Source organism: Rhinolophus hipposideros (assembly GCF_964194185.1).
Source record: "Rhinolophus hipposideros genome assembly, chromosome: 26".
Lineage (NCBI taxonomy): Eukaryota > Metazoa > Chordata > Mammalia > Chiroptera > Rhinolophidae > Rhinolophus > Rhinolophus hipposideros.
The window spans coordinates 21,309,887-21,335,694 of NC_138072.1; the positions used below are offsets into that span (position 1 = coordinate 21,309,887).

At 37.1% G+C, this 25,808-nt stretch overlaps 1 protein-coding gene across 4 annotated transcripts in view; it reads right to left on the reverse strand.

Annotated features, from left to right (window-relative positions):
• The window catches only part of RYR2 (ryanodine receptor 2), a 567,940-nt gene that overhangs the window by 323,137 nt on the left and 218,995 nt on the right, over nt 1-25,808 (reverse strand). For all 4 annotated transcript variants that reach the window (XM_081039034.1, XM_081039033.1, XM_081039032.1 and 1 more), the window contains exons 4-8: nt 23,987-24,007; nt 17,682-17,696; nt 10,549-10,623; nt 7,230-7,308; nt 4,501-4,613 (exon numbers count right to left, since the gene is read on the reverse strand). In XM_081039034.1, coding sequence (XP_080895160.1) covers nt 4,501-4,613; nt 7,230-7,308; nt 10,549-10,623; nt 17,682-17,696; nt 23,987-24,007 — 303 coding nt within the window. The remainder of the gene's footprint in view (nt 1-4,500; nt 4,614-7,229; nt 7,309-10,548; nt 10,624-17,681; nt 17,697-23,986; nt 24,008-25,808) is intronic.

A 25,808-nucleotide genomic window follows, 5' to 3' on the forward strand; every position in this document is an offset into this window, starting at 1 on the left:
ACCATCAACAAAATGAAAAGACAACCTACTGAATGGAAGAAGATATTTGCAAATCAAGCATCCAATAAGGGGTTAATATCTAAAATATATAAACAACTCATACAAGTCCATAGCAAAAACCCAAACAATCCTATTGAAAAATGAGCAGAGGATCTGAATAGACATTTTCCCAAATAGGCACATGAAAAGATGCTCAACACCACTCATCATCAGGGAAATGCAAGTCAAAACCACAATGAGATGTCACCTCATACCTGTTAGAATGGCTTGAAAGAGAACCCTCGTGCACTGTTGGTGGGAATGTAAAATGGTGCAGCCACTATGGAAAACAGTACGGGGGTTCCTCAAAAAACTAAAAATGGGACTACCATGTGATCCAGCAATTCAACTTCAACAGTAATTTGAAGAGATCCATGCAGCCCTATATTCACTGCAGCATTATTTACAATAGCCAAGATACAGAAGATAAAGTCTTCTTTAAAGAAAACATAAGTAGTTCCAATAGGGTCAGAAGAATTACTTTTCCTCTTGGAAATCCTAAAAAGAGAATGAAGGTATCATTTCATATTAGAATATGAAACAGCAAGATGAGGAAAGACTTTGTTTGGACGAGTGGTTTACAACCATTTCTAGTGATAAGACACTTCATTCCTAGAAAAAGGTAAGTCGAGTTTGAACATAGAAACAGAAGAGGGGGAGCAATCAGATGCAGTGCTTGGGGCTCCATGAGACACCTATACTGACAAAAATCAGTCCTTTAAGTCGGTTTTAATCATTTAGCATCCCAACAGTGGGAATCTGTGTTAGAGCAGCCAATGCACAATTAGACAGTTTAATCATCACTCTCAGTGAAGGAAAAATGGATCAAAGATCAACAGACACGAATGACTGAAGTTACAAAATCAATGACTAGAAATGTTTATTTTTAGTAGTTTTAAATAATGTGTTTTCCACCAAATTTCTTAATTTGTTCTTAACCACATCAGCATCTTGCTTTCATGTGATAGAACTTAATTCACAATCAGTTATAATATTCCCTTCATTCCTCCCTTCCCAACTTTCTCATTTTTGCCTAAGTATCTGTAGTTTCCTTAACCATTCTCCATAGGCCTAAATCTCTCAGGTAAATAATCACAGCAACTTGCTAAGCAATTTTTACATGAACCATTCACACAGCTAAGAGTCTTGTTTGGATTAAAGCATTTAATCTTCTTAACATCCCTGTGAGTTAGGTCCCTTAGTGTCCTGCACTGCAGGTGAAGAAATTGAGAAACTGAGGTGTTGTCACGTAGCTGCCTGCCCGTCTGTCCCCTCGTGCCTACCCCTAAAGAATAAGAGTCTGTGAGACTATTCCTTTCAGGGACTTTGCTTCACTTTTGTGCTTACACCTCATGTCTCTCTGTTTGACCCCCAAAAGATGGCTGGCTAGCCAATGACAGGTAAGATTCCTCAAGAGAGGAACAACCTAAGACAGGCACAGTCATGTGGGGACCACCAGGAGAATCCACGGGGTTGATAGAGGTGGGCAAAGACCCCTACCTTCCCCCGTATAAGGAGAGCGTCTGCCTCTGTGGCTATATTCCTTCCCACAACCTGCTTGGGAAGTGATTCTAGATGTGATAACATCAGGTTTCCATCTCAGTGAGTTTTCAACATAAAGGTTTTGTCCCCTGGGGAGGTACAAACAATAATTATTTATACATCATGGGACTTTCAACAGGCAAGGGTGATCGGTTTGCACCAGTTTTCTGGTATGGTGTATGAGCCTCACAGACCATAGAAAATACAATGCTGCTTCCTTGTGTATGCATCAATAAAAGCCACAAGGGGGCCCGATTCGGGGCTCTCAGTCCTTTGAGGCTGTGAGACCCTTGGCCTCTGTTTCAAAACTTTCTTGATTTCTGTTTCTTTCTTAACCCTTCACCGCCCCTTCGTGTTCTCTCACTGCCCGTGTTGCACTGTAAGCGACACTGAGGGTTGTAAGAGGTGATGTTATTGACTCAGGTTCATACTTACCAGTCTGCATACTGACAGGTAGGTAGGTAGGTGGGTAGGTAAATGATAGATAGATAGATAGATAGATAGATAGATAGATAGATAGATAGATAGATAGGCAGATGATTGATAGATAGACAGACACATATACAGCCCATTTTTGGTTATTCAGACAGACACACACCATTTTTGGTTATTCAGGGTTCAGTATGTGAATGGTCCCAGCTGCTGTTCACTAATTCCACTTCCTGCCCTTTCATTCTCTCTATATCCTTCTCACTAAGCATCATTGAAGGCATTGAATCCATCAACATAATCCTCTGTACTCACAACTAACCAACCCCAGTGGAAACATGAGATAATAATTAACCATCTTTATACCCATAGGGACGTCCTCCAGCATCTCTAACCTAAACTGTAACACTTACTTACTTATTTACCATCTTATAATATCTGCTTACAGATCTACATGCATTTGGCTTGTTTCTCCAATAATTCTGTGAGGGTAGAAACCAAGTGTCATGTGTCCTTGGTCTCTCCTTTTGTTTCTACTCTAAGCTGAGACCACAGAGATGACACGAAAAGCACTATCATCACCCAGTGAAAGTGAAATTTTAACAATCTGGTTGGCCACTATTTATAGCTCTGTATCAACGGTTGCCAGTAAAGGAAGTTAAATAAATTGACTGAAATGGAGCTGGAAAATTATTTGTGAATTTTAATTAATCATGAAGTTTCTCTCTTTCCAGAGGTGATAGAAGGTGAACCCCATGCTTTATGATTACTGCTATTATTTGTGCAGTGCTTTTCATTCAAATCATATTCAAATCCATGACCTCACTGCTTCATCCCAATAGGCTTGGTGCCAAGTATAATCACCTCCGTTCTGCAAGTGAGGGAGCCGGAACTCAGGGAAGTGACTCCCTCAGGCACTTAGTGGCAGAATTAATGCCAGAAGGCCTGGCCTCTGGGAGATTCTGAGTTTTCTACTCCTTCAGAGCATGAGGATGCCATCCTGTCAAATAAACTCCGCTATGTGGTGGAAAGTACACGTTGTGCAGAAAAAAAAACAAACAAACATGCACTTATGCCAAAATCAAAATAAGGCATGTAAAATGTATATATTGAAAAGGATGCATGAATTATTTTTACTGCTATTCGTTTCCAAGTAAAACTACAACTCAAAATGTGTATGGCCTGATCACAATACGTTACAGCACATGCACACAGTAAGGGCTTCATAAATGCTATTTGACCAACTGACACTCTCGCATAGTCCTAGAATGTGCTTGGTGCCTGATGGCGCCCACACTGGTCCAAAAACAAAAGGAGAGACATGCTGCAGCCCTCATGGGGCAGTTATGCCCTCCCTGCAGCTATGCCCCATCCGATGGCCTACTAGAAGATTCTGTAAGTTCCATGAAAGTTGTCCACCAGTTCCATCTTCACCACTACTCCTTCCACAAAGCAAGGGAAACAAACGTGTTCTTCCTAGAAACATTTCAAAATTGAAACTGAATGGGCCAGTAAGCAAAACCTGACTTGCAATACCCCCAAACCCACCTTATTCCCGTGTTCAAAGGGGTACCAACTACCTATATAACCCTAAGTCAGTCACGCGAACATGTTTTGATTTATGCCAGTGTGAATGCACTTACTATGAGCCAGCGTGGGCTCCACTGGAACAATGCTCACGCTCTATTTCTGATTTTATTTCAATCATCATATGCTATGATGCCTGGGATTCTTTTGTGCGGGTATTCACATAAATTTTACAATGCCTCATTTTATATTTGTTTAATTACTTTTTCAACCTTAAGGTAAAAATAGTATTTTGCACTGGCATCTCGCACTTCTATTGATTTCAATCTGTGAACTTCTATATATGATTATTCTTTAGCAAAAATATGATTCTAAATAAGTTCAATTAAATATATATTGGCCTTACCACATAAATAAAAAATACCTTCAATGATTAACATAAACGTTTCTTCATTCTCCCATTTCCAGCCCCTACCTTTTGACATAAGGCAATGACCCTGACAGACTTAATTGCTCTTTATTTAGTCTATTCCTCCTTTCTTAACATGGCAAGTGTTTCTCAAATAATAATTTGCTTTCATAAATATCAAAATAGGTAACCACAACCTCATTATACAGTTTTCTCATTAGATGCAAAATGAAGTCCCTGGAATTTTGAACTCCTGATTGGACGTCATTTACATGCTAATCATAAAATAATCCAGTACAGGCACTACTTGTATGATGAACATGCATATAAAGGGCACAAGGGAAGCCTGTCTAAACGAACCTGGTATGCCACACTTTCACACATGTGACATCATTCCCCTACTTAGGGAGTTATTAATAGCTCATCAAATAGAGATACAGGCTTGTTTCTAAGCAATTTTCCTAGATAATGAGCAATCTAAACTTTAAAGGGATAATTTTATTGACCTGTCATTTATCATATCACCAAGTCCATGGTCCTGTTTCTACACTTACCAAGTACCTTTCAGAGGACACGCTCACTAAGATGAGGTCATCTCCAACTCGGACTTTCTCTCCTTCTGACCGCTGTTTAGAAGCAGGATGTATAGTCCACCAACAAGCCTCGCCTGCAGAAGGAGGGGAAGTGAAAACATAAAGAGGTGCCTCTTAGTTTAAAATTGATTTTCTTTGCCAGTGACTCCAAAACAAAAGAGGGAAATGAAATAAGTCTTCAGGATCAGTCTCCTTAAAATGACATTGTCCTAGTCACATAACTTTTAGAAATTTCAAATTTAATGCAAATTAGTCTCTTAGACTGTGAAAATCAAAAGAATTAGACCAAACTGGCTTAGGATAAGACACACTGAAATGCAAAAGCTGCTCATACAAGTGGGTGAGATATTTTGAGAAGGGTGGTACCAAGAATTGCTTAAAAATATATGTTCACATAAGGTCAAACTCACCAGTCATGTGGACCTGACTTCGTTCTTTATATAATCACGTTAGTTAGTACGGTATTCATAATGCAATCTGTAACAACATCTACTTTTTCGCCAGTTGGTTTTCAAAAGGGCTTGGTGTTTTGTGATGTGACAGTTGCATTATAGCAATTTAAAGAGCTCTACTTTTTTTAGATGCTGATTTAAAATGGGTGCAATTATTACCTAACTTTTACTATCCTGTGCCTTATTTTATTTTAAAATGTGGTAGTTTCTATTATATTAACCTAAGAGTGAAATATAAGAGAATCCTATTATAGAAGTACATATTATAAAAATATCTAGGTATAATCAAATAATTTCTTCTAGAACAAGTCAAGCATAAGCCACACAAATTATCTATCCATTCCTCAGTCCTACTATCTACGATACAAATTTAGCATACAATACTTCATTCTGTTCATAATTCCTTTCAACCCTAAATGTAAGTTCTATCCAAAAATAAGATAGTTTTAGTGATATGTTATCTAATAATTTTCCTTCTCTCCTTGTGCCCAGCTTTATTATTTTTCCATAACACTTAATTTTTTTTCTTCTAATTCCCCAATGCCACAATGTAAATTCCATAATATCAGGGACCTTTCATATTTTGTTCACTGGGATTTTCCCAGATACCAGCATTTTTGTTTTCAATGCACTGATACTCAATAAAAATTCATTTTGCATAAATGAGTCAATGAATTAGCAAATAATATTTCTTAAGCATGTTTACAATCATGATGTCATCTCTGCCCTGAGCTGCTTTTCCTACACAAACCACAGTCTTACTTGAATGTTATGGTATAGAATTTCTAATCTTCATTCACTCAGTTCACATTTTTAGAGTAGTAGGGAGCTTTTCATTTATTCACTGAAACATTTATAAAGCACCCACTATTTGTCAATCATTGCAATAGCACCTGGGGATACATCAATAAACAGGGGAAAAAATAGTATCTGTCTTGTGAGTTCAGTTCTGATCAGGCAGACACACCACAAACGATAAATATAATAAATACTTCTGTAACTCAGAGGCAGTAGAGAGCTCTGGGAGGCAGTAGTGCAGGGCATCTGGGTGTGGGGAGAGGGACGTCCTTGCTGTTTTGACAATTTTACAATCATCTCAATGTGTGGACACAACTTATATATCGTTCATGTCTTGTACTTCTTTTGAGAGAGAGAATTGAAAACTTTCTTTTTTATGTAATTATATGCAGAAGCAAATTAATTACAATGAGAAAACTTTAAAATTACTAGCAAACATGCAGAGAATTTACTGAGCCTACAAAAAATGAGTAAGAATCAGAGTAACAGATTTATTTTTTTGATGCCTGGGATTCTGAGAATTTCACGTAAAAGGCAATGTGTTGATCCACTAACAAGTTCATTAGGTTGGTAAATGGAGCTTTATTTTTAGGCATTTGTAGTCTGTGAAAAATTTAGAGTATGAGAAAGTATTTTAAAATGTAAGGGGTCTGTGAAGGATAGCTTGATCCCACCCATGAAAGGAACAACTGAATAAGAATTGGTCTATTTCCTCCCATTGTTTATTCTACTTGGTCTTTTATTTTTAATTCCAAAAGTCATGCATGCTCATAGTAAAAGATAAAATAGGCAGATTGTACAGAGGTGTATATAGTGTAAAGTCAGAGCATTGAGAATAAAAACACAAAGCTTATGTCCTCCTATTTTAATTCTTTGAATGGATAAACACTCTCTCGATAGATAGATAGATAGATAGATAGATAGATAGATAGATAGATAGATGTAATTTGTTTCAAAAATATGTAAGTACATAGCTGTTTGGATAGATATGTAGCTCGATGTTCTGTGGACAAAGAAATGAAGAAGACTTTCACTTTTGACCTTTTTGTTTGAATGTTGACATTGAGTATATTACATTTTTAGACTTAAAAATATTTTTAAGATGAAAGAGCTATGCAGTAATACTTCATAAACTAATCAGGACATATCTATATGGTTAACAGACAATAAATCATGTTTTCTATCCCAATCCATTAGAAGAATAAGGTTTGAAGTTTAGTTTGAGCATCCAGCTAATTACACGGCAATGACAAGCAATAAAAATAATGTACACCTCCTACCTCCACTAAAAACTTTCCTTAGAAAGACATTCGTTTTTTCCCTGACTGCATCCAGAAGGACATCCATCTAATGTGCGTTCGATCGTCTCCTGGCTTCCGCCAACCCACTACCTGTCATGCTGTCTCTGCTCACAACTTCCCCACTGCCCAACGTGCTCACCTGTGGTATCCTCTTGCAAGCCGACATCAAAGGCCAGTTTATCCGTTGAAGACTGGGAGGTGGACAGGCAGCACAGGTACTAAAAGACAGAGTCAGCAGCTGTCACAAAACATTCACAGGCCTGTGCAAATCTAACCGTGACACATAATGCGGTATCAGCCTGTCTCCGCTGTGTCAGCCTTTCCCTTCAAATGTGGCTGTGTCTGCATGAAGCCCAGGCTGATCACTGAGGTAGGAGAGGACCTACACAGCATTCATCACGGGCGATGTTCTCAAGGAAACGCGGGCTTGCTCCCGTCATAGAAAGACTGGGATGAAAAAAAAAAAAAAAAGGCTAGGGCAATGTGTTCTGTCTGTAGAAGAAGACAGGTAATGGAATGCGTTCGTACATCCCTCACTCCATATAATATTCATGATAAGAAGCAGAAGCACAACCTGACCTGACACTTAGAAATATTCCTCCCAAACGGAAATTAGAAAGCTATTCACTTTTACTTTCTAACTGTATTTTCATTTTTAAAAATTTTTAACTCTGAAATTCACCCAGAATTGATTTGGGTACACACAATGTAGTCTCACTGAAGTGAGGTTTTATCATGTGTACACACATGGGTGTGACCCTAATATTAATCCAACTCTTGCAACTCCATCATCTCCTTACTTCTTTCCTCCCTCTTAAGTTTTCCTAACTGTATATTCTTGGACATAATGTTTGGAATAATTTTTCAGGCCAATTCCCATATCGCCGCTCCAATCTTGTTAAGTGTTACAAGAAAGAGGAGACACAGGTGAATGTGGTATGAGCTCATATACACCCACCAGGTACACTGTCAGCAAGAATTGGAGCCCTGCAAAGAGGACGGAGACGACGCTGGGGTCTGAGCAAGCCCACACCTCGCAGAATCGCTGGACAATTAATGCAAAGCCTAGAAAATTCCTGCTGGGGAAGAGGGTTCACCCAGCTCAGTGGGTGTCTGTGAGTGTAAGGATGCAGGAGATGAACTGATGGGACAGGTATCCCACACCTGGCGTGCCAGGTGGGAGTTGGTGCCATGGGACGTAAAAGCAAATTAACCTGGAGACTCTGAGTCTGTCTCCTGACTGCAAAGCACTGGCTCCCACAGTTATAGAAAAGATGCTTCAAAGGTTCCCCTCACCCCATGTTCTTAGTTAATTTAACAATGTGAGTCTGGCCTCAAGACAGGCAGCCCATGGTAGTCCCTCAGGTTTACAGACTTTAGAGCAAAATGTATTTTGCTCTAAATGTATTCTGCCTTTATCTGAGAATAAGTTACAATTTTACAATACTGACTTCCCAGGCAAACACATAAGTGATCCCATTAAAGTCTTCTGTAAATTTTCTCAATAATATTACCATATGAGGCACTGTAACTACTAATGTGCATTCTCTCCTCCTCTAATGTCCACAGCAACTGTGATGTAGATACTGTAATTCTTCCACCACATGGTAATAAAGTTCTATAAGGACAGGACTTGGTCTATTTACTACAATATCCATCACCTACAACAGTGCCTAGCACACAGTAGGTGCTAAATAATAGTAATTAAATGAATGGGAAATTTTCAGATGCAATTACAGGCAGAGGTTCAGCCGGGGATCCAAGGCTGTGTGTGCAGCACGTGGGCAGCTGAGCCCCAACCCAGATCTTCCAGCCGGATGCAGGCTCTACACTGTCTGCTATGCACAGAGAGCAGTTTTCTTAAAACAGATACTCACATTTTTTATTTCACACAGTTTATGTGTTTTGATTGCTATTGAAAATGGAATTCTTTCCATGAAGTTCTAATGTGTGATTACTACATGAAAACAGGTTGTTTTATAATCTGTTTTGTCTTTTATCTAGCCACTTTATTAGTGTTTATTTTATTTCATAGTTGCTGTGTCAGTCATGATTTCCATACAATGTTAAATAGCATATTTCTTGTTTTTCTTTCTTTTTATTCAGCCAAGAATAGCTTCAGTATTTGACAATTAAGGATGATGTTGGCTATTAACCTGACATTGATATTCCCTTTATCATTGGAGAAATAATCATTAATGCTTAGTTTCTAATAGAAATAGGTATTGAGTTTTAAAATGTTTTCACCACCTGTTAAAATGATCATAATTTTTCTTACTTGACCTATTTACATGATTTTGCACATAAATAGAAATGGTACTAAGTCGTTATTACAATCATATCTATAGTTTTCTTGTATTTCTCTTCATGTTCTTTTGAATCCCACTAACCAAATTTTTCACGTCAATATTCATGATGGAGACTGGCAGGTTTTTTTGTGATTTTTTGTTTGTTTGTTTGTTTGTTTGTTTGTTTTGAGTATTGGTACTGAGTCTATGCTTAGTCTCCTGTTCTGGAACAGTTTACAGATTTTGAGAATCATCTCCTTAAAAGGACTAATGAATTACATTTTACTTTCAGATACTGAACTATCATGTAGTCACTAAAATTTGGTTGATTCAGAATTTAAATGATATGGATAATGCTTAAGCTGTGATAATATGTAAAAAAAAATCAGTATATAAATTTGGTTATGTAGTAAGATCTCAATTATGAAAAAAATTAAGAACAGAAAGGGTTAAAAACGTTTTAAATCTCTAACAGTTTTCTCTCATTAGTGTGATCATAAAGAATTTTTTCTTCTATAATTTCAAATCCTTGTAGAACGAATGTATTGTTTTTACAATTTAATGAAACTTTAGAACAAGGAATAAAACTTTGATATATTTTTACCTACTTTAGATAAGAATAAAAATATACATAAGTATATATAAGTACATATATTGGAGAATGAGTAAACCATGTCTCAGCGGCACCTAATGGATAATCTGCATAATTGGGTGAAAGGAGGAGCTGACAGGGAAGAAGAAAGCCAACACCCAGTTAAGAAGGAAAAGAAGTGGAAAATTGACAGTGGAATCACAGGCAGATTTTTTTTTTGTATTATCTTTAAGTGAGGATATTTTAATTCTTTAATAAATAAACTGTTTAAAACAAAATCATAAATGAGAAACGTACCTTATTTTACTCTTAACACTTTTCCTAAAACTAGTCTGTCAAAAGTAAGATCCTAAAAATAGAGGTCATGCTCATATAATGAAAAAACTGAAGGACTTTAAAGGTCATCTAAGCTAATCTTCATCTTATAAATGAGAAAACAGGGTACAAAGATATTAAAGAACACAGGAACCCAAGCTCACTGATATCATCGCTGAGATGCTATTACCAACGTTTCCTGACCTCGAATGCCCAAATGGATCAGCATGACCACATGGGAAAGGAAACCAACGTCTACTCACCATGCTGCTGTAGGAATGGCGCAGCAAGATGGCGTGTCCATAGAGGAGAGTCCGATGACCTCCACCTTGAGCAGACTGGGGAGGGAGGAGAAGGGTCGACGAGAAAAGAAAAACCAAAAGAGTAAAGTTAACTAAGTCAACAGTCAATAAAATGTCTTGTTCTCAAGGAAAAGTTAAGAGCTATTATAGACAAAGATGTGTAAGTGGAATAAAGCTCCCAAGGAAACCCATATTGTAGGGTGAGCAGTTGATCTAGGTCTTGAAGAATGAGCTGATTTCAATAAATACTTGCCATAATTTGTAATTATTTATTCATAGTTATTTATCGTCTGTAATTCCCGTTGCACTGGGGTCTGCATCAGGCAGGCACTATGGCACTTTGGTCACCACTGCACCACTGCAAAGTGCCAGGCACGCAGTAAGCACTAAATATTTTTTCAATGAATGAGTCTTCCTAAAACTCAAAATTGATCACATCCTCTGCCGGCTTAAAAACCTTCCATACCATCCAATTGTTTATAGGAAAACTCCAAATTCCTTCAGGTAAAACAGAGAAATGTTTCTCAGATTTTAGCGTGCTTACGAATCACCTGGAGAACTTGTTGAAGCAGAATCCTGGGTCTGGGCCTGAGACTCTGACTCAGTAGGTCTGGGGTAAGAGAAGTTGCATTTTGAAAAGGTCCCAGGTGGTGCGGTGCTGTGGTTCTGGGGCCACACTTTGAGTAGCACGAGCATAGAGAACATTTAGACTCAGCCCTTCCTAGCCTCCTCCCCAACCTCCCCAACAAGCTCCTGTGTTCCAACCACACACACTTATCCCGCCCTGAATATGCCATGCTGCTTCCTGCTGCTGGGTCTGAGAACATGGCATTCCCATCCTCTGTAGTCTTTTCTGGCTTATAAACTGGGCTTGAAAATCCAGGATAAAGACTACATCCTCCACGAAACCTCATCTGATTCCCTCAAAGTTAACTGTCCCCTCAGCAGTCCTGCAGCCGCAGGTATGCACGGTACCTGCAGCCCCGTCATGCACAGCACCTGGCCTATCGCTCTGCACCATAAGCACCTTTCTCTCCTGGACCAGACTGGGTTGTTCTCAAGGACAGGGGCCAGAGTTCTCAGCACAAAACACTCAGTTAACGACGTTGAATGAAAACCTGATGTGGGAGCGGGTCCAGGATGGATGAGGACCCTGAGTCCAGGCCATGGTTTACAATCCCATGAAGGAGGAAGAATGGTTTACAATCCCATGAAGAAGGAGGAAGGGACCGTGACTGCTGTTTGGGTGGAGAGAAACTTAACAGGATCCACAAAATTAAATCAAGTTGACTGTGGAAGGCACAGAAAGTTACACCATGGCGTTCGCATTTTTTTTTCTGTAGGCAAAGGAGTTCTTTAAGGATTTTAAGGATGAGACTCACGATCTTGACCTATATATACCTTAGGAAATACAGAATAAACTACTTTAATATCAATACTATTATACTCTTTTTACTAAAAATAGATTCCCTCCCTACTGTTCCATATAATTTCTTAAGGTAACATTATTTACATGTTACGTTTGCAAGCTCTCAGAATCATTCTTAAAATATATACAAAAAGGTATACAAATTATAAGAAAAACAATTTCATGTACCTTGTGTAATTGGGTTACTCTGACAGGAGCTTAACTTTTCATATCAGATCTAAGTTCAAAGTTATGAAATCCAGCTGAACGTTAGTGACGATTGAGAGTGACACCAGTCAGAACAAAATTTTTTAAAAATGAAAGATTTAACTGAAAAGTATTAAGTGTTCCTTTCACTGTGAAGCGTGGCCTATGCATTTCTTATGTTTATATGATCATACATATCAGTATATCTATGAAACATACAGAGGGTGCCCAAAGATGTATATGCATTTTAAGACAGGAAAAAACGGCATTAAAATCATAATACAATGAATGACACGAGCATTCATTTGAATAGTGTCATCTTTTGAGGGAACATCATACCACACATTGTTACCGTAATTCAGTTCAACTTCGAAAAGTAATACAGAGATAACATCTCTTGAAAGGTGTACATTTTCTGGCACCTCCAGTTTATAAAAGTTCAAACTGGTTAAGTTAAGAGGAGATATTTTAGTGTCTGAATTTTCTTTCAACTATAGATTTTACCCAATTAGACAGTTACAGATTTTAAAGTAGAGATTTCCTCACCACTTAAATGCTAATTAATGCCACAGATTTAGTTTGAACAGAACTCTTATAAAAGTATGCAAATAACCCACACTAAATTAATTTTGTTACTAATTGTGTCACTTAACCCAAAGTAAATGTAATTTCTGCCCCATGGGCTGCAGTACTTTTCCTCTGACGTCATTTTAAATGATATTTCTCCAGCTGACTCTGATTCAGAAAAAGTAAATGGTGTCATTTCTACTTCTGGGCAGGTTGGGTAACTTGTTCATTCAACAAACATTTTTCAAAAGGATTATGTGTGTGGAATGCACCCAAAAGGGTAATTGGTTCTTTTCTGTGGTTTTTGATTTGATCAATCACATCAATTCTCTTGTTAAATGTGGCCAGGTCTTTGTTTTAATTTAAGTGAACAAGTATTTATGGACTTCCTCAGATGTAGAAAGCTACTGGTACTTTATGAAGATGGTTGTACCAAACACTGGCTAGCCACTTCTGGGGCTATTACTTCAAGATTCTACAATGTCCTACTTCAGGTGGGCTGTAGGGCTCCCCTTGAGCAATTTCAATGAGAAAATCATCACTGCTGGGTGACAGATCTATAAACAGCAGTGGTAATTCATTCCACTGGAACAGGGTCCATTTTCCTCTAGCTACTCAAACTTAAACCTATACACACACAATGAGCTGACCATAACCTTTGGGAAGCCAGCCAGGACCAACTAGATAAGAGTCAGTTAAGCTAACGGGGCAGCAAGCTGGCGGCTGGCGGCCTGCCTTCAACATCACACTTTGGAAAATGTAATCCTGGTGTTTTCAGAAGTTATTAGGTTGGTGCAAAACTAATGAGGGTTTTTGCAATTATTTTTAACCTTTTTAACCGCCATTACTTTTGCACCAACATAATAACGTGTTAATTGTTCCTTGGAATCTCAAACAAGGGTAAAGTAAGCAGTGCTTCCAATTGCACCAGTTAAAGGGAGAATTAGGAAATTAAATTTTATGTAATACTTAAAGCTTAAGTACACATGAATGCCACCTACACTTTAACTAGTCCTGCTAATTCTCCAGTAAATAACTCACAAAAGAAACACTTTCCTATTTATTCAAAAAATATTTTTTGCTGTCTACTGTCTGAGAGGTACAGTACCCGACACGGGGGGTGTTGCACAGAACGAGCTCACAGCCTGTTTCCTCTGCCTTGAGAATGAGAGTTTCCTCTGTAAACTCTAATTATTCATTCACTCAACAATTTTACTGACTCCCATCTAATTTCCTCCAAACCATTTGCACAACTATGCGTATCAGCAAAGAAAAATGAAAGCTCAAGAACTAATTCTTTATCTATTTCTTAATACCTCCAACTATATGAGAGATTGTCAGGTCCTTTTGGTCAAATTACGAACTTACACGTCCTTGAAACACATTTCCAAGTGTGACTTACGCCCCCTCTGTCCCTGAAAACGCACCTGTCAGTCCGCCACCCCCAGCCCTCCTCCTGTGACTGGTGGAGCCTGTGCAGTCCTGAGTTGTCACCAGCCCTTCCTGGTCCCTCTGTAGAACCAGAATTCTTCTTTTTTTTTTTTTTTTTTTTTTGTATGTAGAACCAGAATTCTGACGTCAGATTCTGCTAGACTACTGTAGTCTCAAAGGGGCCATTGCTCTCGTAAGGGATAAAAAACAATAACAATTACCATTTCCAAACTCCTCCCTCTAAATATTTCTGCTATTGCAGAGTCACGCATCATTTAATAAAAGGTAAAATTTTACTTTCTAAAAATATCAGTAAAATATTTTTTTCAGACTGTGCAAGGGTTTCGTTTCATTATGCTTGAAAGGACCGACAGTGTTAACGTTACATAATAGTGTACATGAAAAACAAACTCATGAACCCTAGTGGATAAAAAAAGTCCAGAATGCATTCGAACAAAACCTAAGCAACACTGCAGCATGTGTCTAAAAAATCTTGCCTCAAGTTTTCCACAAATTATTGTAATATTAATTTAGTATTATTAAGCATTTCTATGCCTCTAGCTTTCCAAGATCTTGCCAAAAATGTCCAGTTAGGGAACCCATATTGTAAGTAAAAGCTTTGAGGTAAATATTTTTCATTTACATTTATCTAGAACAATATGCAATAATGAGGCATAACTTACTCAGCTCTTATCTCTCTCTGGGGAGAGGATCACCATAAGGAAAGTGAATCACCATACAATAATAATGCTACAATAATAATAAATCACCATACATACAATAATACCTCAACTACATTTGAGGTATTATTGTCATAAGCTTAACGTGTAACAGCAAAACAATGTAATACATAAAATGAGAGTAGTAATGGTTAAGATCAACTAAGGAGATTTACACACACATGAAAAATACTAGCTCTGTGTTTTCCTGTTTGGGTTTTTTTTAGCTCTGTGTTTTTCAATACATGTTTATACTATATGTTTGCTTATTAACATGTCTCTAGTATTATTGCTATTTAAAGTTAATTTACTAACTATATAACATCCAAATATTTTAAGGTTTTCTGTTCTTCTAATCATTGTTTTCTGTACAAAAATGCTACATTAATCAGTGTAGGACATTTCTCATAATTTCAAACCCTTATTATGCTAGAGTTTTGTGGGTTTTTTTAATAAGTTAGACTCTACAGAAGAACTTTTCTATATCCTTTGACTGCTAAAACATAGCGTGCCATTTTGGACGTATAAGAATGAAATCTTAAAAGGAGTTTATCACTGCAGGTAACACTAAACTGCACTGCCCAAAGTTAACACAATATACAACAACAAAACTAAATTTTCCCTAGGGAACTTCTTTCATGATGATCAGATATTTAAGTTTTGCTTCAAATACTAATAGTAACACCTGGGCAATGAGTTGTTTCCGGGAGAAAAATATGTCCATGCTGAGTCTTCACATCACCCTTGAATGATCTTCCCACCCAGATGTGACCAGCACAAGATTGCCAGCACAGAACTGCTGAGCCTGGCATTCTGGTCTTCCTGAGGGTCCCTAAGAGCAGGTGGTACTCAGCCTGCCCCCTTTATAGCGAATTATATAACTGATTCACAGAATGGTGAATGGACAATGCGAAATCTGCCTTCACTACAAAATGAATGTGGCTCGCCCGAACATCGTCAAGGCAGCCATTTGGCAATGGATGGCTCACTTGTGACTGTGTCTTAACCAAAAGTCTCCTGAGGGAGCAGATCAGGCCAGTGACAGGACTAATCACTGATTAGCACCAACAGCAGAAATGGGCCCCCGCCACAAGCTAGCATCTCTCTGGTTCTAGGAGGCTATGCAACACCTGTCCAGGTATGAAACCCAAAGCAAATAATGACTGAAAGGTGAAAGCTAAATACAATTTAGCATCCTTTTCCTTTAAAGTGGTTTAAATTCTTATAATTCACATGCCCTCTACTTAATCAAACTCTAACGTTTCAAAATGATGCAATGCACGGCAGGCACGAAAATAAGTCAGCTGGCATCTGGCCTTGCAGTTAAAAGGAATCAGAGCCTAATTACCTTATTTTAGGAATCCCACCTGGTTTGAACTGGTTCTACATCATCTTTCTATTTGCATTGATTTTTTCTGAATCTGCTATCATTCAAGATTCTGAAATATGTGTTTCAGGCAACCCTCCCATTCATCCTTCTCCAAGGGGAAGGAGATACAGCACTGGGTAAGCGGTTGAGATGATTAAATGAGCACAGTAAACGCAGACATAGTAAGAAAAACTGAATTTTTCAACCTTGATTTTATTAGTTACTTATTAATATTTTCAAGGAGAGAAATATTCATGTCTTGCTGCTGTTTATAACACTTTCCCAACCAACACCTTAGTTTCATGCTGTCTAACTGAGGGGTGAAATTCCTCTCTTTCCAGTATGATAATAATATTTTCTGCTGAAAAATAAGAGCTGGAGTCATTTGAAATTAAGGAAGAAGTGGCCTTATTAATTGATGGCTTCCAATTATTGCTGTGCTCTGTCATCCTGTCCAAACTGTCAAATTCTTAACATTGATGACCAGATCCCATTGTCACATCCACAGCACTCCAGGTTCAGTCTTGTGAAATGTGAATGACACACTCAGCTAAGCACTCAGGACAGACAGGAACACTCTGCTCCCTTTCCTCTAAGCAGCCTTTTACATCTGCACCGGAATTTTGGTCTAACACTTTTCAGAGTTTATGTCTTTTAAAAATGACATTCTTTTGAAATTTTAAACTATGTGAAGCCTTTATTAACTGACTACGGTAAATTTCTCTATACATTGTTCATCGGCTTTTAGGATTAAAAAAAATTTTGTGATTGTTATATGAGACAAGTGGTAGGTATATATAAAACTGAAACAAAAACTGTTTTTTTTGTCCCAAATAATGACATCCTGCTCTTCCTCTCTTTCTACTACGTTTTCATTAATGATGTGACAGTGTGCCTTACTCTCTTTTAATCTGTCTCCTTTTAAAACCTTTCAAAATATTTTTCTAATTTGGTTGAGAAATGAAAGGGAGTTGAATTATTTTCACTTCTCCTGGAGTAATTCTGTAGCAGCTTCTCAGTGCCTCTTCTAATTTCCTAGGGTATATTTTTCCTCATATTCATGCAAGAGTGCTTAAACACAAAACAGCTGATATAATCCCCACAGTGAAAATTCTAAATGGAGACATATTTTTAAAATCTGTTTCAATGAAATTCTTAACATTGGCTAAATAAAACTTACCAAGTTACAAAATGACCCAAAGATGTCAAGTGTTCTTTGTTAAGCTGACAAACCTAAACATGTGATTTACATATTTAAATTTAAAAGCTCCAAAGTTTGATTTCATTTTTAGAAACTTTTAAAATGTGTAGAAAAGTGCCATGAACTCAAAAAGCAAACCAAACTGAAAATGTACAAAGCATTCCATATAGAGCAGGTGATCCAACGTCTTACCTTCATCATGAATTTCTGTAGGGGCATAAGGAGAAGAGAAAAAATATTAAATATATATTATTTCAAAGACATTTTAAAATAGCTCTTATTTATAAAGATTGGAGTTATGTGAACAATAAACAGACAAAAACACATTCACTGTTTTGTCACAACAAAATACCAACTACATGCTAGAGAAAAGCTGTAGCAAGCAAAATTCTTCAAGAATATTTTTACATTAGTTCTTCCTTTTTCTGTGAAAACATGCTGCTCTAATGCGTGATTCAATTTACAACATATCTAAGCACAAAAAATAACAAAGGTATATAATCTTACATTTATAACCTGAAAATGCTTTAATTTTTTTTCATTTCATCTTTTGCATAAAAATGCAGTGATATAAACAGCAACACAACTAAATTTAGTAAAAAGAGTGGATTAAAAACAGGTCAGGTAGATGGCAAAGTGCTATTAGGTTGGTGTAGAAGTAATTGTGGTTCTTACAATTTTTTAACCTTTTAAACTGCAATTACTTTTTTATCAACCTAATACAATGAGCTGCTCATATCCCATGCAAAATAACAGTAAGCTGTTCCCTAGACACTAAATACTGTGAGAAGTGAATGTCAAAGAAAAACAAATCACAAAAACTTTTCTTTTGTTCTTAAAATGACAGCCTTTTCTCATGATTGTATTATAATAGCTTTTTTTCTTCTACAATACGTAATATGCACATATATGCCTTCATTTTCCTCTAGGCCCGTAGTTGTTTTTTTTCCTACTTATTTCTAGGAGACGTATACAGATGTAAAAGAGCTAAGAAGGAAAAATGACATTAGTTTTCCAAACTCAGGACTAAATTTAGTTGTCACCACATCTAAGTACTACAAAGAAAAGATATATGTATCTACATTCGTTTTACAGAAAACAGCCAGTTTTCTAATACAGATATTTGTAAATACCAATTGTTTTCCTAAAATATACCTACATAGTAATAGTATATTACTCAATGAGAATTCTACTCAGACTGGTTTTTTCATTTGTAATATTATAACTTTAAGGAAAAATTGAAAACATACAGACATAGTAATATGTATACTACTCCAGGCAATTCTATTGTGACTGATTTGTTTCATTTTAATATAATTTTAAGAAAAAAAAATTGTAAAAAAAGAACATTTCATTCTCAGCCTAGAAAATATAGGCTGTTTAGTTACATTTTTGTAACTGATATCAACGGTAAGTGATATCAGGAAATGAATTGTCCACGTTGAAACTGAATAATTACGTGTGACTGATAGTGAGACAGATTTCGCTAAATGAAGAATTAGGAAAAAATCATTTTTAAGCCTTCATTCAAAGAAAAACAAAACTCCAAATTGTTGCCGTGGAACATGGTTTCCAACATATTTTTATTGAGAGACTTAATTGATCTAGGTTTTGGAGAGTTTTCTTTCAGAAACGTTCTCAGTCTGACTTTGTCAGTTACCTAGGCTGAATGACTTTAGAATAGTAGTAAGTAGGGAAAGGACTTCTCTGTAGAGTTACTGAGATCTGCTATTCACAATTTCTAAGTTGTGTATGACAGTAGGTAGAACAAGTCACACAGGAGAGTAACCTGTATATATGATAAAAGAGAATGAATACAAGAAATTAGCAAAGGCTCAAATATCTACCCATAAAATGAAGAGGAATAGTAGATGTAATGGATACACACTGTTTTCAAAAGATAATCAAGAACATCAAAGATTATTTGAATCATTATTGAGATTAACTTTTGATCAATGAATTAACTTATCAAAGTTATAACATAATGAGATTTTCAAAAGGGATCATTCAAGGGCAAGGAAGAAAGCAAAATACATTAAAACCAAAAGGGTAAATATTTAAATCTCCGTGTAAACACTACTTAGGTATGATAAAAAGCAACAGAAAAAGAATGATGATAATCTAAAAGGATGTGCTAAAAAGGAGAAAAAAAAAGAAACCCATGCAGATAAACATATTTTTTTAAAAAATAACCTCAAGTTTAGCTGTAGAGAATATCATTTTTATGCTAACAATAAGTTTAATAGAGATTATTTGGTTTATTTCTCTCATGAAAATTTCACTAGATGAGTTAAATTTCATCGGACAAGATACAGAAAGGCATGACAGTGAAGACAACATGGTCCAGGAACCAGCATGGGTTCTCACACTGCTTTCTGTCTCAGAAGAAATTTGGGGATGATGATCAATTTGCACAGAAACACAAAGGGGGAGGGGTAAGGTTAGTTCTTTTGGGTAAAACTGCAAATGGCAGTGATCCACTGTTCCAGGTTTAGTTTCATTACTTCAGAATTAGACATCAGATGAAGCTTCAAATGTGGGCAAGAGTTGAGGCATAACCCCTATTATGCTGTATTAACATGAAAGCCAGGAAAGAAATAGAAATCCTTGTTTTAACTTAAGCATGGATGGTCCCGGGAGTCTAATGGATGAGAAAAAGCAGCAGAACAGTCTTTGGTCTATAAGTATGTGTTACTTTATTCAGTACATCTGAAAGACCTGAGGGACTTTTGTAACATATGCAAATGATTATGTGTAGACAAATCCCATAGTAACACTTTATTCTGAAAATTGTAATGAAACATTGAATATCAAGAGAATGCATAATTATATTCAGTCTGTTACTGGTACAAAGAAAGAAACAGTAATTCAGGTGATGTAAAAATCTCCTGTACCGTAATTATGCCTTTCAGTTCAACCTTGAAATTTTTTTAACTATTTCAGTTCGTGAAATGACAGTTGTTTTAAAAAATTAATACTTCTATATGTGTATTTGTCTTAGAAGTTTTAAATGAACCTTTACTGAAATGTCTTTTCAAAAATTATAAATATAAGGAATTAGCTATCAAGCAACACAATAAACATGTGGGGACTAGACAAAAAAATTATCAAATATGACAATCTAAGAGACTAGGTCAAAATTCTGACTCAAGAGTACTTCTAACATAAAATTTCCATGGGGGCGTGAAATGTCCTACTCTACACACAAAATATCCATCAAATTGAAGCCTTTTTTGTCATCTTTTATTTCCCTGCCTCAAGATGCTATGATTCCCCTTAATCTTCCAACTGGTAACCTCGCGTTCTGAGTGAGGATAATCTCGTAAACTTCATTATGTTGAGAAAAAGAGAAGTTATTTCACCACCATAGACTTGGCTTTGTTGGTGACTATGTTAAAATAAAGATGATTAATGATACTCCCAACAAATTTTACGGGACAAAAGAAATTTCAGATGAATCATTTCAAGTTCCAGACATAGATAAGTATATACTATGCAACAGTACGTGTGGATATACATGTGTGAGAAACCTCAGCTATTTCTCTTTATAAAAATATCCCATGTAAATGCTTAACTTCCTCGGGTTGCCCCACTGAAAGTATCCATGACTACACTGACCAACAGACATACCAATGGTACCCCAGAGGGCATCTGGAAGGGGTTCTGCTTCCAGCCTGTGAAGGAGCCGTTGTATGTGTAGTGACACAGACCACGTCACCACGTCAATGGCCATCACTGGTATCCAGATCAGTGTGCATGCCGGTATTTCTCAAAAGAATTCACTGTATTTGGGGGGCAAGTTGGAGGCAACTGTTGTCTTTTTCAAGCTATCAACAACTCTATACAGACAGTGTTAAAATGAACGGTCTCTACTTTTGAGTGGAATGAATTTGACATAAATCTGTGTATATCATTATCTAGTTCTTTTTTAGAGGGTAAAGGAAAATAAATATTTCTGGTAAGGTACTATAAATCCTCACGCTTCATCTCTATGACACATGTTCATAAGTCACTGAGCTGTGTGAATGCCTAAAATATAAAGTCGGAGAGCTATCTAGGTAGGGCTTTCTTCTTTTGTCTCAAGAGAGCATTTCTATAAATCGGAAACCACAAATTAATGTCTACAGAGGATATATGGATAATAATGACCTGAGCCTGTCCTATACTCAGACTACCACCTACGTATTAAAAATTTCTCTATATCAAGATATAAAAGAATATTCTATATATTTTTTCAAACATGAATGAACCTCGATAACATGAAAGCATTTCATAGACCCTCACATAATAGTAGCTGCATGTGAAAATGCACTATTTTTAAAAACTACTACTGAGTTAGGAATATTTGAAAAGATTTTATATTTTAAAGATGCCACAGGATCAACATAATTATTTTTTAAAGTATATGTAGGAGACATCATTCAGTCAATAGACAAGCCCTCATATACGATAATATCACAATCTTTCCCATCCCTTTCTTGTCCCCAACTCCACCCATGACCTGCAATGCTGGCCTCCATGTCATAAACCAGTGCTACAGGTTGGGGTGCTGGAGGTCTGGGGCTGGGGGACTGGACAAAAATAACAGTTAATCAGTTTTTAATCCAGGATTCACAAATGTTATTCTCTCTTGAAGTATGAAGAGCAGCATTTGATTAGTCTATGGGCTCATTAGCAAACACTAACACTCAAAGATGCTCAAAGAGATGTGGGGTGGGGAAGAAAGGGGGGCAGGAAGAGAGAAAGATTTATTAAGATACATTGAGTGAATCTTGATGAGTTCCAGAATTATGCTATCAGAAAATTTATGAAGAAGCCATTTTAATTTCCATTATAGTTAAGTTTCATAAGGCTCTTAAAAGTCTTGATCTAGGGCTCTTCAACGTATTCTGTAGAGAAGCAAATATAACAGGGTGTTAAAATGGAACACCTGTCTGAGAAACAAGTGATGGTAAATACCACCATATCGCAAACCACCCTGTAACACCACCCAAGCAGGGACACCAAAAAAGGAGCTGAAAATCCACTGGCCACCCTTTGCTGACCTCAGCTCCTGTGTGTCAGAGGAAGTTGGCAAGCAAGGAGATGGTTGCTTAGATAGAGATGGTGGGGGGCTCAGAGTCCTGCTTCCCTATCCCCAAGTTTCCCCTCATCTCAAGCCTAGCAAGGGTGGCTTTGGGGATACCTATGTCCCTGAGAGCTGGGACACAGCAGACTGCTGTGTCTAGAGATGGAGAGGCAGGAGATTGGCTGAAGTGGCCTGTGACAGGAGAGTGTAGGGAACTGGGAAACTGCACTGCCAGCAAGCCAGTAGAGCCACACTAGACAGAGCCAGCCCGGGACTGTCTGCAGTGCCACCAAGAGACCCGGGATGAGGAAGTAATCACCGCTGACCAGTTAGAGGTGACCAGCTAGAGGCTGCAGCAAGACGACAACAGGTCAGAGATTTCTGGTCACATAAATTCCACCCCCAAAACCTCCCAAGTGTCCATAGAAAAAGTCAGCTTTAAGCACCTGACAAACCCGATGAATGACACAATCATGGAAGAAGCCTGTTTCTGCTCACCTTCCTCTTCTCCCAGGTCCCCAGCACCTCCTGAGAGGGGAGAAGCTCCGGGCCACAAGCAGGGGTGAAGGAACCTGACAGGGGAAGTGAGAGTGGCTCCCCACACTCTCTCCCCTGCAGGCTCCTGCTGGAGAGGCTTGAGCTATCTAGACAAGTTGGATTAACTTCAGATTCTCCTATTATACAGGGTTGAGCATTTTAATTACTGAAATGAGACTTCTGCGACTTGAAATGGCTGGGGGCATATCACTGTCTGAATGTGAGAAAGGTTGCAGACTCCTCCTAATTTAACGCAAGGGATAAAAGAGAACCAGCCCCACAGAGCAGTTGCTCTGAGAGTAACAGTGACAGGTAACAAATTCTACCTGTTACTACCCCCTCTCTCCTTAACTGATGAGGAAACAGTCCATAGTCATAACACAACTTGGCCACAGGCCATTCATCACACTGCTGATCCCCAGATGTAGCCTCCAGAATGCTGTGTCTTTCTTCATGCTGTTAATGCTCCACCTTCACTTTCTAAAATTGTATGAATATGTGTAACAGGCTTTTTCTATGCCACATGGAAAACACGAGAGCTAAGCAGTAGGTTTTAAGATGAAATAGGCAAGACTGTTGATAAAAGATAAACAATATTAACAATCAAAGCCTTCTTGTTAATCAGAGCATATCATAATTACAAAGCCAATTATATAGAAACTATGCAGTTTGAGGATGGAGAGTATTTTAACATCCCCCATTTCAGAGGAAGAGAAACAGGAAACGCATAAGGTTCTAATGAGAAACCTGTAAAATATTTGTTCATTACAACATAGCAGCTATTTTGAAAAGTAAGAGCCACACTAGGAAGCCAAACAAAAAGATTAGAGGCAAGAGCAAACATGCACTCATTTGCATCACAATTTCTTTGGAAATACAGGAAAACACATACCCATTTTTCCACATCAACTTGCTGTGGAAAGAAAAAGCCAAAATAAATAACAAGCAAACAAATAAATATCCAGCAATGTTTCAATTACTGTCATTTAAATACACTGAAATGTGGTCCCTGCACCAAAATCTACTTCTAATTCTTAAGGATAAGAAACAGTTTTCAAAATTTTAATTAATAATATTTAATCTCCTCAAAAAAAATCCCAATTAAGTTAGCAATCAAAACTTCAAAAGGCATAAGACTCATAATGCACCAGGTACATGAAATAACCATAATTCCATATATTCAAAAGCAAATGTGAACATTTGCCTAACTCTCAAACCTAATAGTCCTCCTGATTTAGAAACCACTATTCTCTTCTAACTATACGTACAAATCTACATAATGAAGAAAAGTCAATTTAGAAATACAGCATCCAACTATAAAACTCTCATGAAATAAAGGTACCAAATTTTTTTAGCATTATTTCAATTTCACAATATAACAAAAGGCGTACCTTGCCAAATAATTCTGAAATTATATCAGAATTATTTTAAAATTGTAAAAAACTAAAATAACAAAATAAATAAAAACATTGAAAAAACTGTGTTTATTAATGAATGTATGTTAGCCTCACTCATTATGTGACTTTTAAAAATAAGTGAATATATAAAACTATATTCAAAGTATAAAATAGAACAAATAAAAAGCCATGTCAACAAAGGTTGTTTTCTACAATGTCCCAGGATTCCTAGCAATTCAATCAGAATAGGAGACTTTTGACACTGAGGACATGCTCATCTCAAAGGTAATTTTCCATAGGCCACCCCCTCCTGCAGCACATGGTCGGTGTCCTGTCAGAACTGAGGTTCGCTTCAGACAACTCTTGCATTTAACTTTATTCATAATTTTTGCCTTAAAAAAATTCATTGATTATGCTAGAAGCTAATGTTCCGGAGGTAACTTGGGGCCATAGCTAAGCATTTCCACCCCTGAGTAATCAAGCTTCTGGAAGGATATATGCGTAAAATGCAACATACAGAGTGATTATTTATTTAAATGTTGTAAAGTAATCGAAAAAGATCAATTTGAAGATACAGGTGGAATTGTTTTGAAGCCCTGGTGAAATTCCACGGGTTCGACAGGTTACTTATAACAGAGCATTTTGATTTCTTTAGTAATTTATTTAGTCCTCAGAAAAATCTGTTAAGTCTACCCCCAATCTTTACATTTTAAAAACACACAATTATTATTTTAAGAAGAACAATTTACTGAATGGAAAGGCCTGGGTTTTGCTATAAATGTTTAAGATGTTTAGCTGTTGTATAAAGTTCAAGTCCTCATTTTAAACATTAACCTATTAGAGTGATGAATCTATTTCTCTAGATCTCGAACCAAAGAGAAGCAATTGAGTAATGTTTAGTGTACTGCACTGATCATTCACTTTTCTACCTCGAAAAGGACAAATTCTTTTGTTGTTGTTGTTGTTCTTGTTGAGAGCCCACTGGCCCACGTGGGAATCGAACCGGCAGCCTTTGGCGTTAGGAGCACGGAGCTCTAACCGCCTGAGCCACCAGGCCAGCCCAGAAAAGAACAAATTCTTACATTTATTCTCTTCAAAAAAAAAAAATTCTCAAAGAAATGTGAAATAAATTCCTTCTCATATTCATCAGGAAAATAGGATATGCCATACTTTCAATGATTCCAATGATTAGCAAAGACATTCTATTATCCCATCATTATTCTCACTTCTAAATGTTAAACATTCACATACACACACGCATCAGTTCAAAGATAAAGTGTGGTGGGATTGTTCTAGAAGAAAGAGAACTTGTAATCA